This window comes from Ips typographus, linkage group LG11 (assembly GCF_016097725.1).
Source record: "Ips typographus isolate SLU linkage group LG11, UJ_Ityp_2.0, whole genome shotgun sequence".
Lineage (NCBI taxonomy): Eukaryota > Metazoa > Arthropoda > Insecta > Coleoptera > Curculionidae > Ips > Ips typographus.
In genome coordinates, this window is record NC_138432.1 from 10,884,879 (window position 1) to 10,902,305 (window position 17,427).

At 35.2% G+C, this 17,427-nt stretch overlaps 1 protein-coding gene across 1 annotated transcript; it reads left to right on the forward strand.

Annotated features, from left to right (window-relative positions):
- The first annotated feature begins 4,869 nt into the window (after positions 1–4,869).
- Positions 4,870–6,719, forward strand: LOC145735431 (uncharacterized). Its single transcript, XM_081989329.1, has 3 exons — positions 4,870–5,281; positions 5,329–5,494; positions 5,552–6,719. The coding sequence occupies exons 1-3, from the start codon at positions 5,015–5,017 to the stop codon at positions 6,688–6,690; spliced, it is 1,572 nt and encodes a 523-aa protein (XP_081845455.1). The 5' UTR covers positions 4,870–5,014; the 3' UTR covers positions 6,691–6,719.
- The last annotated feature ends 10,708 nt before the right edge of the window (positions 6,720–17,427 follow it).

Consider the following 17,427-nt stretch of genomic DNA (forward strand, 5'->3'; position numbering starts at 1 on the left):
CTTGATGAAAAGTGCAATTAACACAATTTTGATCAATTTTTTATAGCGTTTTACTTTAGTAAACTGTAAATGATTTAACATTAAATAACATTTTTGAAGCAAGTATACAATTTTTGTTATATCCATCATATAAAGGCAAAATTAAAGTTTCTGTCAAAAACGAACCACTAAACCGGATGAAACAATTACATTTTCCAACGTAAAGTGTTCTTCGAATTGGTGCTGGCGGTCCGCAAAATTAAATTTCACGTTGTCAAATTGCACTTGTATCACTAGCGGCATCAAATTAGTTGTTTTGCCGAAACAATCCGAGAGAGAAACATTAATTTTTCGAAAGCATTAAAATTCCGCTCAAATACAACCAACTTTCGGACCACAAAAATGCCCCAACTTATTATTTCTGAATTTGTACTGGAAACTTAATTTACTTTGAGTTATTATTACGTGATAGTGAATTAATTGAGGTTTGATTGATGGCGTATTGAGACTCTTCCCCCCCCCTACCTGCTTTATTGTTTAGCACCATCCACTCAATTGCTCTATCTATATCTCTGACGCTGTCACGAACAGGCATTACCTATGGTCACCGGAATTAATTAGGGAGCTGTCCACCCCACTCCAAAATTGATATGACATCCAAAATATAATAGGAAGTGAGTTTTTATAAATGAGTTCAATTTGAATTTCCAAAGCTAAAGTTGGCGATGATTGATGTCGTGTTTTGCTATATTAAAACCAAACCCCGAGAGCCGAAACTTTACTAGCAAACTTGCGTATGAATGAGAATAGCCTAATGGAAGTCGTTAAAAAACGCTTTGCAAACTTTGACCTACCAAAGATGGCGTGACTGTTCTCCACCGAAATTAATTATAAAAATATCTAGATGGTCGATATGACATCTCTATATGTGTGCGACCCTGGATTTATTAACATCGCCACACCTCAATCTACACCTTACTACTTATGGAAATGTTTTTCAAAAGGGAAGCGCAATTTTACGGATGCTGGTAATAAACGATTAATTAATGCTGTGTAAAGTACTGTGCGGTTCATTAGTGGCACTTGATAACCGGTGTGGGAACATATCAGGCCCTGGACAAGTTGTTAGATCACCGGAAGTTGTCATCTTACTTAATTGACTATTATATTAAATTTTTAAAAAGCAGCAGAGCAATTTTACTTATTCATGAATCAATTTTGTAATTTAAAAATAACAAGGCACCGCGAGAATAGACTTGCTGGCCAATTTAAACGAGAAGAAATGTAATCCTATATAATGCGAAACTCAAAATAAATTGCGATGTCGCACAATGTAACAGAAAGGTCACAAATAAATACTTTAAATTTTGCTATAGCATCAAACAGCAGTTTTTTTTTCTTAAAGGCTTTTAGAGGTATTATTGAGATATAGGGTGGACCATTAAAATATAATTGTATGCAAAAAATTGGTGTTTAAGTATGGGAATCTCGGAAACGTTACGAGATACAGAGTTAGTTAAATTATGGCAAAATGGTTCCATGTGGATTTTAATAATATGCAAGCTTAATTTCGGAAATGAGTTTTTATTATTTTGTTAACATTCTGAATTTCCAGAACTTTGTGGTATTCATTTTGCTACTGTCAAAGGTCGTAAAACCTCATTTACTAAAAGAGATTTTGCAACTGTCAGAGGACTCTGAAAAGGTCTTTCCGTTGTTTAGAATTGCCATAAGTCTCTAAAAGTTATTTTGCAACTGTCAGAGGTCTCTGAAACGTTCTTCGATCATTCAGAATTGCCAGAAGCCTCCAATAGTCATTTTGCAACTCTTAGAAACTTCTGAAACGTTTTTCAGTCATTCAGATTGGCCAGAAGCCTTCAATAGTTATTTTGTAATTGTCAGAGGTCTTAAAGACCCATTTACAATAGTCAAAGGCTTCTGAAAAGGTCTTTCAGTTGTTTACAATTGTCATAAGCCATCTAAAAGAGATTTTGCAACTGTCAGAGGCCTCTGAAACGTTCTTCAGTCATTCAGGATTTGCCAGAAGCCTTCAATAGTTATTTTGCAATTGTCAGAGGTCTTAAAGACCCATTTACAATAGTCAGAGACTTTTGAAAAGGTATTTCCGTTGTTTAGAATTGTCATAATCTTCTAAAAGAGATTTTGCAACTGTCAGAGGCCTCTGAAATGTTCTTCAATCATTCAGATTTGCCAGAAGCCTCCAATAGTCATTTTGCCACTTTTTTGTAGAGTGTTCTGAAAAGGTTTTTCAATAATTTGTTAATTTAATTGATTAGATAACTGAAAGTAAATGACATTTATTAGAAGATAGACGCAGACAACCGAATATTAATAATTGACTAATGACAACTATAAAATTACAAAGATGACTCTAAAAAAACACAATTTTTGGAAGTTTTATAAATTTTGTAAAGTGGAGAAAAACAGATAATTGATCTTAGATAACTCTGAAAATTCCAAGAAATCGATATCTAGTTTTAAAATGAAAAAACTGCGTAAAAATTGCAAAGTGAAAGTTTCAGAGTATTAATTTTCATGAAAAAAAAAAATGTATAAAATGTATAAATGTATGTCACTTAATAATGCTAATTTTGGGAAAAAGGAAATGACAAAGTATAATTTTTGAATAGTATTGTTTAACGATAAATTATCCCATCAACCATAAAAAAGTTAAAAAAAGCTTTTTGAATAGAACACAAGTAAATTCTTCTATATTTGAAGTAATTATTAGTTTAAAAACCAACGATTGATCATTTTTTGGTTTTTAATACTAAAATGTTTGTTCTGTCTGGTAAAGTCAGATGTCGTGTGAACAGAAACATTTTATAATGAAAATCGAAACTCGATAGGGCACATTTAAAACTGAATAAATCTCCTCTCTTCTCCCCCTTCGGGGGGTGTCTCGCGTGCTCAACGTGGGTTGAAAAACATGAAAAATCCCGGCATATTTTAGAACCGGTCCGTTAAACGTGTTGTTTTATTGCGAATGACATTTTTCCAGCAACAGGGGCACCCCAAATGCGAGATGAATTTTTTCCAAAGAGTTACGATATTCGCGCTGTTTGCCCTACAGCGATTTTCTTCAAGTTTATTCGCCAACTGTTACAGACGAAATATATGCAACCCCTTCGGGCGACTCATGGAAAATTGCTTTTTGAAATGCTTCCATTCTCATTAAAATTGCAACCGGATTGAAATCCAACAGACCAAAAAACCTAATTAGGCAGAAACAGGTAAAGCGGTAATGTGACAGAGCAAGACAGAAACAGTGGTATAATAAGCAAAAGGCGTATCTTTTACGCGACAGATGCTTAGAAATTTATCAGACCGTGCTTCCTCGAAATCCCGCAAAAACTTCTCTCAGTTCTGAATGGACGATTTTTCCGTTTTTTTTTTCTGGTCTCGACCCGTTTACGATGATGAAGAGGGTGATGCCCTGTACCAGTGCCTTTTACCTGAAAACGACCCTTCTTACCCAAGAATGAAGGCGGCTTCCGGTCCTAAAATCATCAAGTAGTTTGTCCACCTCAATAATTCAGAGAAGTAAAACGTAGATTAAATATTTTACTAAATTTAGAACTTTTCAGTTGTTCACTAGTTTTGATCCGAAGCAAAAATAAATTAAAGCAGCCATAACTCTAAAGCTAGTGACAGTTCAATAAAAATTCAAATTCTCAAGAGAAAGAGAAATAAAAATATTCCAAAAAATAAATCAATTCGTTTACGTCGAAGGATATGAGACAGTTTCTGGAAACTAGACAATGGACGAAAACGTACCAAACCTAAAAAATGTTGGATGGGGAAAAAGTGCGTACCTCAAGGGTAATAAATTTAAATTTAACCGGTGATTACGCCATATATGATATCGAATAAATCGCGTCGAAAACAACCCCCGGGAGAATTTTGAGTTTCGATATTTTGCACGCAACAACACGGAAAACTAATAAAACTCACCGTCATTTTTCTGTATTTCCATTCACTTTTACCGTTTTATTTTGACCGGTAATAGTTATTGATAACTTGGACTGGCTGTCATTGGCTCGGATAGTTCAATAATCGAGTTAAGGTAACGTCAAGGTGGAAACCGGAAGTGTGGCGCAGTTTTATCAATGTTAAAAGCAAGAAAATCAAACAAAACTTTATTCCTAGTCCTAGAAGTCTCTGGCAATTTCAAAATGGTCCTAAAGGCCTCTGGCAATTTAAAACACTTATGGGAAGGTTTAAGAGACTTGTAGAGGCCTCTGACATTGTAAAGAAGGTTCTCAGTAGCATTTAGAAATCTCTAGCAATTTCAAAATGGTCCTAAAGGCCTCTGGCAATTTAAAACACTTATGGGAAGGTTTAAGAGACTTGTAGAGGCCTCTGACATTGTAAAGAAGGTTCGCAGTAGCATTTAGAAATCTCTGAAAAATTTCAAAATGGTCCTAGAGGGCTCTGGCAATTTAAAACAGTTTTGCGAAAGTTTAAGAGACTGGTAGAGGCCTCTGACACTTTTAAGAAAGTTTTCAGTAGCATTTAGAAGTTTCTGGCAATTTCAAAATCGTCCTAGATGCCTCTGGCACTTTAAAACAGTTATGGGAAGGTTTAAGAGAATTAAATCAAGCAAGTTCCTCAATCCAGTTTTTATTTCCGGGAATGGTCTATAAAGTCTTGAAATAAGGATTTGTTCCTTTTCACTAATACTTGAACGTCATTTCGGACAAAGCGTCATAATAACTTGACATTTGTTGAACAGTCAAGTTGACAATATCATGTTATAAAACACATATTATTATTCGATCTTTGTCTAATGAAATGAGATAAGAAATGTAACAAAACAAGTCACTAAACTTGACTAAACGAATGACATCAAAAAGGTCGCCAGAAGATAAGAAATTGATGACGTAACAACCATTTACGTTGGTTGGCACTTTAGAAACCAAAATTCATTTTTTCCCACCTTAACCCGTGTAAACCTAAGTTACACCCTGTCAAACTGACAACCCATCCAAAAATTCCCAGTCAAAAATCAAACATGGACGTGGAAGCCAAACTGGACGATGACTTCCTCTTCTACACCAACTTCACCAACACGTTCCTGAAACGAATCTCTGATCATGACGTTTTCAGAATGTGCCGCAACTGGATTTTGAAGCTTTGCACTGAACCTTGTGAAGGAGTGAACAAGAAACGTTACAGGAACATGTACCTGTCCAATTTGTTGGTCTGCATGCAAAATGGCAAGTTGGAGGACCCGTTCTTACAACCTCCCTTCTACGTGGATATATCCGATGCTATGGAGGTATGTTGGGGTTGAGGTTGTTTTTGGCTTACTAACGGTTTGTAAAGGTTTTCGGGAATATTCCTGACACAGTCGAGCCACCTGATTGGTTGAATGACACTGAAATGACAGTACGACACCCAGAAAGTGAAAAGCCTGGACGTACTTATTTTGCCACTAGAACCCTACCGCATGGTCAAGGAGCTTTTGCTTATATTGGCGTTAGTTTAACTGGTTGTAACTTAATAATAGTTTACTCCTACATTTAGGAATTAATTAAAAAAATTGCAGGAGATGACTGGTTCAGCCCTTCTCTAGGTGCAGGAGACACAACAATGCAAAGACACGCACTTATAGAACGGCAACTAGCCGAAAAGCACCAGGAAATGATCCCAGACTACGAAATGGAAAAGATTTTAGTTAAAAGGAAAAACCCGAAAGAACGTGAAAAGGTTCTGAGCTTCTATGACACGTTGCTCCAAATAGTTGCAGATGAACTCAATGGCAAAAGCCCTGAATACAACGAAACTGTAGAAGGTCTATTAGAACAACTAGTTGAAGACCTAAAAGCCAAAGGCCAGTACGGGTGTTGCTACGAAAATTTAGAAGACTACGAAAAAAGAATGGAACTCTTGATGATGCTTTACGACAGAATTAAAATCCGTAGAGATAAAGTGGCTAAAAGAGAAGAAATCCTAGATGATATAGAACAAAAGGTGATGCCACATTTGTTTGAAATCTCAGCAGTAGAACCTGACGACGAGTACCAACTCCCAGCTGCAATGTGGCAACAAGCCATAGAGAAAATGCCCAACAAACGTCACATGGAAAGCCTTAAAATGATGTATCCCATACCTGTAGTGGAACAATTCATCATCCTATTAGCAGCTTTTAAGGAAGAAATTGCGAAACGTATGCATCGGAGACACGAAAGAATCGCTACACAAATGAAGAAGGAACTGAAAAAAGAGGGAACTAAAAAGAAAAAAGAAGCTGAGAAAATGGAATCCTTCTGCCTGGACACTGAAGTAGTCTACAAAGCAGTGACGGCACATTTCAAAAAGAAACAAGCAGTGGAGGAACAGAACCGGAACCAGTTCAAACTTCCGGTCAGCGACCACACCAAGTTGTACGAAGATCTAAAGGCGGCAGCACTAGACGCTCAAAAGTTGGTGGAAGAAGAAGCGGCCAAAGGCAAATTTTTGGCCGAACAAATCAACACAGTTGCAGAACAAAACGAAACCGTGAAAGAAATCCACGATGGTTCGGTTAGAAAGTGCGAAATTGCCAACGCTAAAATTTTGAGAAACATCCAGAGACTCAATCACGCTATCAAACAATACGAAAGCAGAATTGCCAATATTAGAAATCTCGGAGACAACACCAAAGAAAACGTACAGAAAATTATAACCGGAGTTAAACGCAGATAAACTAATACAATAAAACATGATTCCACAAAGTGTGAGGTTATTATTTGAAAAAAAAAAAACTAATTGGTGAACGAAAGCGTAAAAAGAAAACTGAGAATGATCTTGTACTTATCTTCCTCACTTTAGCTAATTTATGACAATCATTTGGTAATTTAAGCGGAATAAGAGTAAATCACGTCTTAATTAAAGAGAGGGTTAGAGGAGCTTAGCATATTTTTCGAGGGAGGAAATTGCAGGGAGGCGCTGTTTAAAGGTTAAGTTTCCCAAGATGGGATTTGCCAAATTGAGGATGCATAAATTATGTTTAACATTTTGTTGAAATGTTTTAATTTAAATATGTCCACAAACGTTTTGAATGGACCTCTGAAAGTAGAAATGTTTACAGGGTGTCCGGATTTAGAGTGATATTTTCATAAACAAGTCCATTATAATGGGCGAAATTCAGAAAACGCCCTCTAGCGCCGCCGACTGACAAGATATCCAAAATACGGTTTTCCTGTCAAAATACACTAGATTGAGACACCTTGTATATTGTACTGGGTGACCAATTAAGAAAGCGAGGTAGAGTATCTAGGAAACCAAAAATGATACATTTTTTGAAACAAACATTTTATTAAGTAATATGCCAATAAGGAATGCATCCAAAATATTTTCGTGATTCCAGCGTTGCCCGATCTACATGAAATCAGTGATAACAACGGATTTTTGTTCGACTTTTTTAAGACCTAGGTTATGATGGTATTGTAAAAATTTTCAAAACTCAAAATTGTTTGAAAATTTTGGAAATCTTCAAAAAGTAAGATAAGATCAGGTAAACGGTTTTGTTCTATCTTGAACCATTCACCTGGTATCCAAATAGTGAAAATTCCAATGTTTAATAGAGAGCAACTAGCAACTAGATTAAGCAAAATCCGTTGTTGCCACTGATGTAGATCCGGCAACGCTGGAATCACGAAAATATTTTAGATGTATTCCTAATGGCCATATTACTTAACAATATTTTTGGTTTCCTAAATAATCTACCTAGCATTCTTAGTTGGCCACCCTGTACATTAAATTAACTACTATAACAAAATATGTAGGATAAATCGATAAACGTTTTAAGTGACCTATTGATAGATTATGAATGTAATCAGGTTGAGACCAAAATTGCAATTACGGTGTCAGCCTTTGGAAAACTATTAAGCACTGCGCTATCCATTAATAAGACTAAAGTTCCCATGATCGATACCAGAGAAATAGAGGAGTCACGACCGGGATTTCCTTTAATAACAAACATTATTCGCCTATCGTATTTTACCGTAAGAAAGAATACTAAAGTAACCGTTTATGTTATTTAAATATTTAGATTTTGTGTATCTAAATCTCTGAACATGCCCCAATGTTTAAAGAGTAATGGAAACATAATTGCGTAAAAGCAAATAGTATCTTCATTTTGTAATATTATTATTAAGGGACAAGGGTGGATACTATGGAATTTTTGAACCAAAGAGTTTAAGCTTTCTAGGCTATAATGGCAACTAGCTGCAAGCACGCAAACATAGCCTCAATGAGTATTTAAACAAAGCCTCTCGTAAATAGTTGGTTATGGGAAATGTAGTAGATTTCCAGTTGGCGATAGTCGACTTCCTGGAAAATTTTATTCTTCAATTTTCCAATATTAGTAAAAGCGTGTTTTTCTCTCTAGTCAGCTCGAAGCATATAATCATTAATCCGAATTTAATCCGATTGGATTATCCTCAAAAAACGACGTCATTAAGGCCTTAAGGCGACCACCGATTCATAAATTATATTTAAAATATTTTCAAACACCGTCCCCCCATCCATTAAGGCTTATCCACCCTATCGAAAACCTCATTAATACGTTCAAAAGGTGATTAATTTTTCGTTAATTTCCGCTTTCCTTTTATCTAAGACTTGTAAGAAAAACCGGAAAAGTAATTCCTTTTTTTCCTCAATTTTTATCTTATTCGTTGAGTTCTTCTCAATCCCGGTTTTAGCCTTGAAGTTTGATTAATTCGTTTATTTTCCACACTCACGAGTTTGGAAAGCGTCATCTTTGCAAAACAACCAAAAAATTCAATTTGCTTGCTTGCAGTTGCGTTTCCGGGCAGGTTGTCGGTTAAATTAAATCGAATCTTCCCCGAAGTTCGATTAAATATTTCTTATTTCCAGAAACGAAGCAAAGAGTCAGTTTATCTAAATTGAATGCAAATTACGTTTCACATAAAGTACCACTACAATTACATTTTTAAAATCTTCCAGTTTTAAATTATTAGTAAAATGTTTTAATTTAATTTTTTCTTCAAAAATAAGATTTAAAAAAAAACCCTTTGCCACTGTTTTCATCAACTTTTTGACCTTTAACCCAATCATAGTAAAAACCAATAAATTAAATAAAACGTTAACTCAGCTTTATGGTTGAAAATGTATTATATCACGTGACAACCAGAACAGTGGCGTGTTAGAAAATCAATTTGAAGCAAATGCATACAACTAACTTAGGAGCCAATAAATTTTCGGCGGCCTAAAGAAGCCCCTTTTATGGTAATAAAAGAAATTAATCACCCCTCGAAAGCATTAATAAGGGCTTCGATAGGCCACGAGGCAAAAATCAATAAACATACACTAACAAAGAGCCACGGTCTGGGCCCCGGTTCGCTTTTTATGGCCATTTTGTGATTAAAGGGCCCCCTTCATTTTACTTTTAAGAGTATGCGGAAAATAGGAAAAAAATAACGTCTGCGCCATTTTTTTTCCCCAAAACCCTGATCCGGCTAAGTGTGCCGGTTTGTTTCGTAATTTTTGGTTCGACAACGCCATTATGTTTGTCGAGTACTCATTAATATGAAAGCAAACGTTGCCGCTCCGAATATAGGCTGTATATAGGAGAGTGATTGTAATAAAACAAAACTAACTTGAATTTTCTACAAAAATCTCCGCCATTTGTCATTTTTGCTAAAAAGTGCAATTTTGCCAAAAATTTATTTTGCTCCATAAGGGTTCCAATGCACACGAAAGGGCATATACCAAGGAACCTTAAATTAGGTGAAATAAACACAAAAGAAGCACTTTAAAATTTTTCACTTTTCAAAAAAACTGAAAGAATTGGCGGCGACTGAAAGAAAGAATAGAATAAGCACTTTTTGAAATTCAATATCTCGGTAACATGAAGAGCTAGAGAGGCCATTTTTAACTCATTTTGTAGTATTTTTTATGCTTTTTTGAATGGCGGTGGAACGAATTTCCTGCGAATTTAAATAAAAGAGCTACGATTTTTCAAAAAGTCAAAAAATTCAATTTTTGTCAAAAGTGCAATTTTGGCAAATTTTTATTTTGCTCTATAAGAATTCCAATGCACAGCAAAGGGCATATTTATACAAAAGAACCTTAAATTAGGTGAAATAAACACAAAAAAAGCACTTTAAAATTTTTCACTTTTCAAAAAATTTGAAAGACTGGGGGGGTATTAGAGGTGTTTTTTAAGCACTTTTTGAAATTCAATATCTCGGTAACATGAAGAGCTAGAGAGGCCATTTTCAACTCATTTTGTAGTATTTTTTATGCTTTTTCGAATGGCGTTAGAACGAATTTCCTGCGAATTTAAATAAAAGAGCTACGATTTTTCAAAAAGTAAAAAAATTCAATTTTTGTCAAAAGTGCAATTTTGGCAAATTTTTATTTTGCTCTATAAGGATTCCAATACACAGCAAAGGGTATATTTATACAAAAGAACCTTAAATTAGATGAAATAAGCACAAAAAAAAGACTTTTAAATTTTTCACTTTTCAAAAAAACTGAAAGAATAGGGGGGTATTAGAGGTGTTTTTTAAGTACTATTTGATATTCAATATCTCGGTAACGTGAAGAGCTAGAGAGGCCATTTTTAACTCATTTTGTAGTATTTTTTATGCTTTTTCGAATAGCGGTGGAACGAATGTCCTGCGAATTTAAATAAAAGAGATACGATTGGAACCCTAAATTAGGTGAAATAAAGGGTACCAATACTCAGCAAAAGACATATTTATTATATTTTTTTAACTTGCCTTTTTTGGAGTTATATTCACAGTGTAAACCTTCAGTGTCACTTGTTATAAATATTGTAGTGTATTATAGAGTATGTCCTTGTCACCTGAAAGCATTTCCGTGTTATACTTTTTACCATTACCTCGTGTTGTACTTAAGGCAACACTCCATTTTCCAGCACGTATTATCTACTTAATTAGCATATTGTATAGCAACATTTTTACGGTAAGACTGTTGTGTATTCCTAATGGAGAAAATTTGAGATAATTTTCAGCTCCACAAGCAGACACGTTAAGTGGGAGCAACAATACCTTCTCCCGCACCTAAATATACCATTTAGCGGACTCGAATTGAATGTTGGAGCAATCTGCTTAGCAGTAATAATGGGCGAGCAAGACAATTTCGGGATGCGGAGATGCTCCTGCTACACCCGTACACACAAAAGCCCGTCTTAGGTAGTTCCCAAGTCGTATTAAACAACGTTTAAGTGGTGCAACGAACAATGGTCCAGAGATTACGGTTATTCCGAGTGATCCTTTATGAATTTCAAGCAGTCGAAACTTTGTATTAACTCCTCGATACTGCTATTGTACGATCTACATACTGTTTCCACAGATTTTTCTTCTGACTTCGTAATACCTCAAAGCCATTTTAAGCTAATTTTTCCTTCTTCCAGTTTCTGTATTAAGTCTGAATTTGAAAGGCTTAGTGAAATCGCTTTAATAGACAAACTAACAAGTTCGATTGGTTAAAGTTTCCTACTTAGCTCTAGCCGCCCTTCTGGGATCTACCTAATCTGTTTCGGGCACCATTTAACGAAAACGGGATCAATTTTACTTTAGGTCCCGGTTTAGTTAAACTTCCCGAAGGAGTCAGCGTGCTGCCTACTTTGATAACCAACAATTTCGAGTAGCTTGGAAAGGGGGATAATTCCCGTGCAGTATAATGAAGTGCAGACACGCCATCATATGCCAGCAAACCAGGATCGATCCGGGAATAATTACACGCTTTACCCCCTTCCTCTTCCACCACCCCAAATTCCAGACAAAAAGCTTGGCAAAGAACAGCTCTATTACCTGCGAAAGCATTATCCGGGAAATTGAAAATGGCAATTTATCAAAGACATAAAACTCTGGGAAAGGAGTTCCACTCTTAATGGCAAAATGGATTACGGACCGAAGATAAGAAATGGGATCTAATTGTTAAAGTAACAAGTTTACAGCTTTGGGACTTTAGTCCCTCCTAAATCGAAATAGGTTCTATTACCATTTGATTCTTTCAAAAGAGGGAATAAAACAACAATCAGGTTGAAAGTGATTTTCTTTTTGAGAGAAAGAAATCACGGACTAACTTGAGTCACGTTTCCTCCAGGAGCATTGTTTCCATTTTTCGGACCCTCTATTTTGCATTAAAATTTTTGCGTGACCAGCACACAAATAATGCAAACATCCACAACAAGCAGTGCGTATCGTACAATGCTTTTCATGATCTATTAATCGTTAACTTTCACTTTGACTTGCAAAACTAAATGAAAAATCATTAAGAGGCGTTGTTCTTGAACAGACACAATTCCAATAAAAATCTCGAAATCCCGTCCAACTTTTTTAATTAGAAAAGGCCGACCCTTGTCGTCGCCTCACCCAATTTCGATTTAATTCTCTCCAGCTCCGAGATTTCGAACTAAACAAGGAAAAAATAATTTATCTATACAAAAAAAAATTAATTCGAAACCGTATTGAAAATAACAGAAATACTTTCTGTTCCAAGGGAGTGATAGTGACGTGTGTGACTATCAATTCACTAAACTGCCAGTAGAAAGAGACTCAAAATGAGTCAAATTTTGCCCCTCTAGCTTTTTACGTAACCGAGATATTGAATTTTAAAAAGTAATTAAAAAAAGACCTTTAATACACCTCCCTTTATTCAATTTTTTATCCACAACTGAAAAAAATATCTAAATTTTGGAGGCACTTTAAGTAAAAGAAAATCAACACCTTAAACACTGATTGAATAAAATAGCATATTTTTGACACACGTTGCTTTGACCCTAAATTACTCCCTTACTTGACAAGATACGTCAAAATGTCTTAGAAAACAAAAGATAGATCAGATTTCAAGGTTTCCAAAAATATCCCCACATGAGTTGATTGATAACGCTGTTTGGCCGCTAGAGGGCGTCAAATTTCCTTTACCATAATATCACATGTTGTATTGTAAATATTTTTTAGTCAGATTTCATGTATATCTTAATCCGGCCGAGTTCCTGGCAAAGAAATGGTTAAAATGTTAAAGTTTAGGTCTAACTCTGTTAGTTTTCGAGATATCAAAAAACCGACTGCACCAGCGTCTTTTCCGGCAAATTTTAACATAAAATGACACCGAGATGTCAACTGTAACTTGACAAATAAAAAAGTTGTATTTTTTGACAGTTCCAGGCCGCCATTTTGAATTTTCTGTCAAAATATTGACTTGCACTTCATTTTAAAGGAAATTTCACGTAGTTTCAATAAATGAGAGACAAAATGGTATCCCAGGCCGCCATTTTGAATTTTCTGTCAAAATATTGACTTGCACCTCATTTTAAAGGAAATTTCACGTAGTTTCAATAAATGAGAGACAAAATGGCGTCCCAAGCCGCCATTTGGAATTTTTTGTCAAAATATTGACTTGCACTACATTTTAATGAAAATTTCACGTAGTTTCTAGAAATGACAGACAAAATGGCGTCCCAGGCCGCCATTTTGAATTTTCTATCAAAATATTGACTTACACCTCATTTTAAATGAAATTTCACGTAGTTTCAAGAAATGACAGACAAAATGGCGTCGCAGGCCGCCATTTTGAATTTTCTGTCAAAATATTGACTTGCACCTAAATTGTCGCGTGTTTTTACAATTTCGGCTTTTCCAACTGTTTAAATGTAATTTGCAGATTCTTAAGGGTTAAGTTGGCATTTTTCTGGTCACGTGACTGTTGGTAATAAGCTTCAATTTAAGTTTACAGTGTTGCCTGTTGCAAATTTAAATTATCACGATCACGTGACGTGCTAGTAAGCGTTTTAAATTTTCCAACTGTTTAAATGCTTAATTTAAAGACTTTTTTTGGTGGTACTATTTAGAAAAAATAAATAAACGTGACAATTATCGGGATGGTACGGATTGGGTACCGTGGCGTTTTTCCGGTTTTAACTTCACCGAAACGTGACAAAGCCTAAAACCGAAAATAGGATTAGTGTGGAATGCCCTTAAGGTACGACCCAATATCTCATTGACTGTGGTATTAACATACCTGTCCCAACCTGAATGGTTGTACTGCCTATATAGACGAGTAGATTGTACCACCTTGTCGAATACGGTTCTTGGTGTGTTTGTAAGCCCTGATCTAACACCGTTTGAATTTCTTAGTAAAACACGTTTACAGGCAAGAATGGTTCCTATATGTAGTAACCTTGATCTTTTGTGTTTGGCCAAGGTTGGGTACCCCATTCTTTCGTGGGTATTGTGTCGCAAATACGGGATTAAAACATTATGGGTGGTGGATGTTTATTTGGATTGAACCAGAGTGTGTAGTAATGAAACCTAAATAATTTCAGACGCTTTAATTAGTAACAATCCCAATTTCCCATTTACGCTCCTTTGTTGGCAATTCAGAACGACTGAAAACACGGATTGATACTTTGTTCCCTTTAAGGATATTAAAAGTTCACCATCCAGAACGGTTAAGGTGCTTAACTTGCCTTTTGTTATAATTTAATTAGAACGCTGAGAGTCGAGAAAACTGGAACGACAATCGGTACTAAACAGACTTTTCCGATTCCAATTTACTGGGTCGGTCCATACATCAAACGATTGTTTCGAGAAGAAAAACCAACGATTTATTTCCCAGAATAGTGTCCCTTAAGGGATTTTTAAAAAGGGACAGCCCCAAGAACACTAATTTAGCAATTTAAAAGCTGCGAAAAAGTCCCTAGATTTATCTCAATTTTAATTTGAGTGTGTTTTTTCAGTTTAACCTACTCTAGGTCATAATATTCTAGTTTTATAACGTTATCCTGGATATGAATAAAACATTTTTCACTTATCTGGAAAGGTTTGCACGCTCCGGTCGCGATTTAATTAAGGTCGTTTAAACAATTGAAATTTTGCAACTTCAACCCGTAAATAAACTGAAAGAACAAAATTTCCCTTGTTAACGATAATCTAAAGACCTGAAAGAAGGAAAATACAAGAGTATATTACCCTCATTTTCGATTCTGTATGCTTTTTGCTCGTTCCCATTATGTTATCAGCAAACGTAAGGGATATATAAAAGGTCCATAATTTAGGAGAAAAAGAAATATTAGAACGTTATTATTTGAGAATTTCTTCTTTTTCTTTCATTTCAAACATTTTTTTGCGACCTTTGATTGTTTATATTGTGTTAGCTAATATAAATTTCTTTTTTAGGAAATATTCACGCTACATTTACCTTCAGACTAACACTTTACGACTACATTCATACCATTAGGTGCCTATACATTTTTCAATCATTGATAAATGTTCAGTGGCGACGAAACTAAATTTTTTGGATGGTTTGGACTATCATTTGGCTCTTGGTTGATGGAGAAAACTCTGAAAAGGGTGGAAAGGAAACTCCAATTAATGAATAATTTTTATTTGGTTTGTTTTTACCTAAATAAGTGTTGTTTAGATCAATATATCGGGACGATTTTAACCGTTCCCCAATTAACATCCTGTGACTGAAGAAATATCGTCATTTTAAGTCACGTGTAGGTCGCATATTATGTGTTGCATAATTTTAAGTCAACGCCCTTGATAGATAAAGCCATACAGGGTGTTTAGTGACAGTTACAGTGGAAGAACACCTTGTGCAAACAAAGTTTCACTCATTGTTGCTGGACACTCTGTGAGGTCTTACCAAATATGGGGCTTGTCAATATTTCTTGAAACATGTTAATAACTTAACACTGTTCGAAGTTTGTGTGTTTTGTGACCAACTTTACAGTGAAAATACTTTTAAAGCAAATTTTGTGAGATATTGGGCTGCCACTGACTGTTTGAAACCATAAAGTTTGAAGGATGGGGGAGGGGAATACAACAGGGAGAAAACTGATATTTACTCTCGCCGAATCCACAAACGCACTGCATTATCCCTCACTTTCTTATCTTATTTATAACTGAATAGGTTTCTAAAGAGACGACGGCACATTGGAGCGGAAACACGAAGTAGGGAAATGTAAATTTGTAAGTCTAACTTTGGGGAGCACATTAATCATCCTCGGGAGTGTTTGACTCCGGCTCAAACTTTCCGGAGAGGGCCGTCTGGAGGGATGCACTACGCGGACTCTCATTAATAAACTTAGATACCGTTTTGGTACTTTTTTTTCTAAAAAGAACAACCTCCCTACAAGTCCTTAACATGTTTTTTTTGCTCAAATTTCACCTCATTTGCGATGAGTGGGAAATGTATTAATTTTAAGTACGTGATAGTTTCAGTTTTCAGTTTATTCAATGTGGAGTAAACTTGAAATAGCGTTATTTGTTGGATAAACTGCTTTGTCGACAAAGTTGAACGTTGGTAGTTACTTCAGGCGTATAACCTTGTTCTGTTTTACGTATAAATTAACTTGTAAAACAATTCAAGTGTTTCGTTTAAACTAAAAATTAAAGATTTTTTTGTAATTCAGCAGTTACAGCTAAATTTAAATTTTGTTTTATAAACCAGGCGTCAGAAGTTAGGTTTGACTATCAAATAATAATACAAACGGTTTTTTGAAAGTATCTCGTTTATTTGTATTTTTTTAAAGAAAATTGTGTTGCGATAATAAAAAAGCTGAAACTACTGGCTATGTTTTGACGTTTTTACGAAAAGTTAGCACGTGACGAATAAAGACACCTGTCATTTTCAAAGCAAGAGAAGAAAAGTGGCAGATTGAAGGAAATTGATTATATTTAGTCAATTTTATTGTGAAATGACACCACAGAACAGTATTAAAATTTAAATTGACACCTGTCAGCAACAGTTGGAAAATTTAAAACTATACTAGCACGTCACGTGATTGTGGTAATTTAAATTTGCAACAGGCAACACTGTAAATTTAAATGGAAGCTTGTTAACAACAGTCACGTGACCAGAAAAATGTCAACTTTAACCTTGAAAAGTCTGTAAATTGCATTTAAACAGCTGGGAAAGCTAAAATTGTAAAAGCACGATACGTGATCATGACAATTTAAATTAGCAGCTGGCAACACTGTAAAGTTAAGTTGAAGCTTGTCAAAAACAGTCACGTGACCAGGAAAATGTCAACTTTTACCTTGAAAAGTCTGGAAATTGCATTTAAACAGCTGGGAAATTTGAAATTGCACTAGCACGTCACGTGATGGTGATAATTTAAATTAGCAACAGGCAACACTGAAAACTTAAATGGAAGCTTGTTAACAACAGTCACGTGACCAGAAAAATGTCAACTTTAACCTTGAAAAGTCTGTAAATTGCATTTAAACAGCTGGGAAAGCTAAAATTGTAAAAGCACGATACGTGATCATGACAATTTAAATTCGCAGCTGGCAACATTGTAAAGTTAAGTTGGCATCTGTCAAAAAAAGTATAATAAACCGGAAAATATTGTCTTGAACCTTCTAATTTCATGGCAACTGTAATTTTAAAACCCAAAAAAATCCCAGATTTTAGAAGCTAATAATTCCAATACGA

What these genes read in the sequence shown, in the direction of transcription:
- LOC145735431 (XM_081989329.1), top strand. Translation starts at nt 5,015, where the DNA reads ATGGACGTGGAAGCCAAACTGGACGATGACTTCCTCTTCTACACCAAC. An exon ending in ATATATCCGATGCTATGGAG is followed by an intron (nt 5,282 to 5,328) that starts GTATGTTGGGGT and finishes CGGTTTGTAAAG; the next exon opens with GTTTTCGGGAATATTCCTGA. An exon ending in TATTGGCGTTAGTTTAACTG is followed by an intron (nt 5,495 to 5,551) that starts GTTGTAACTTAA and finishes AAAAAATTGCAG; the next exon opens with GAGATGACTGGTTCAGCCCT.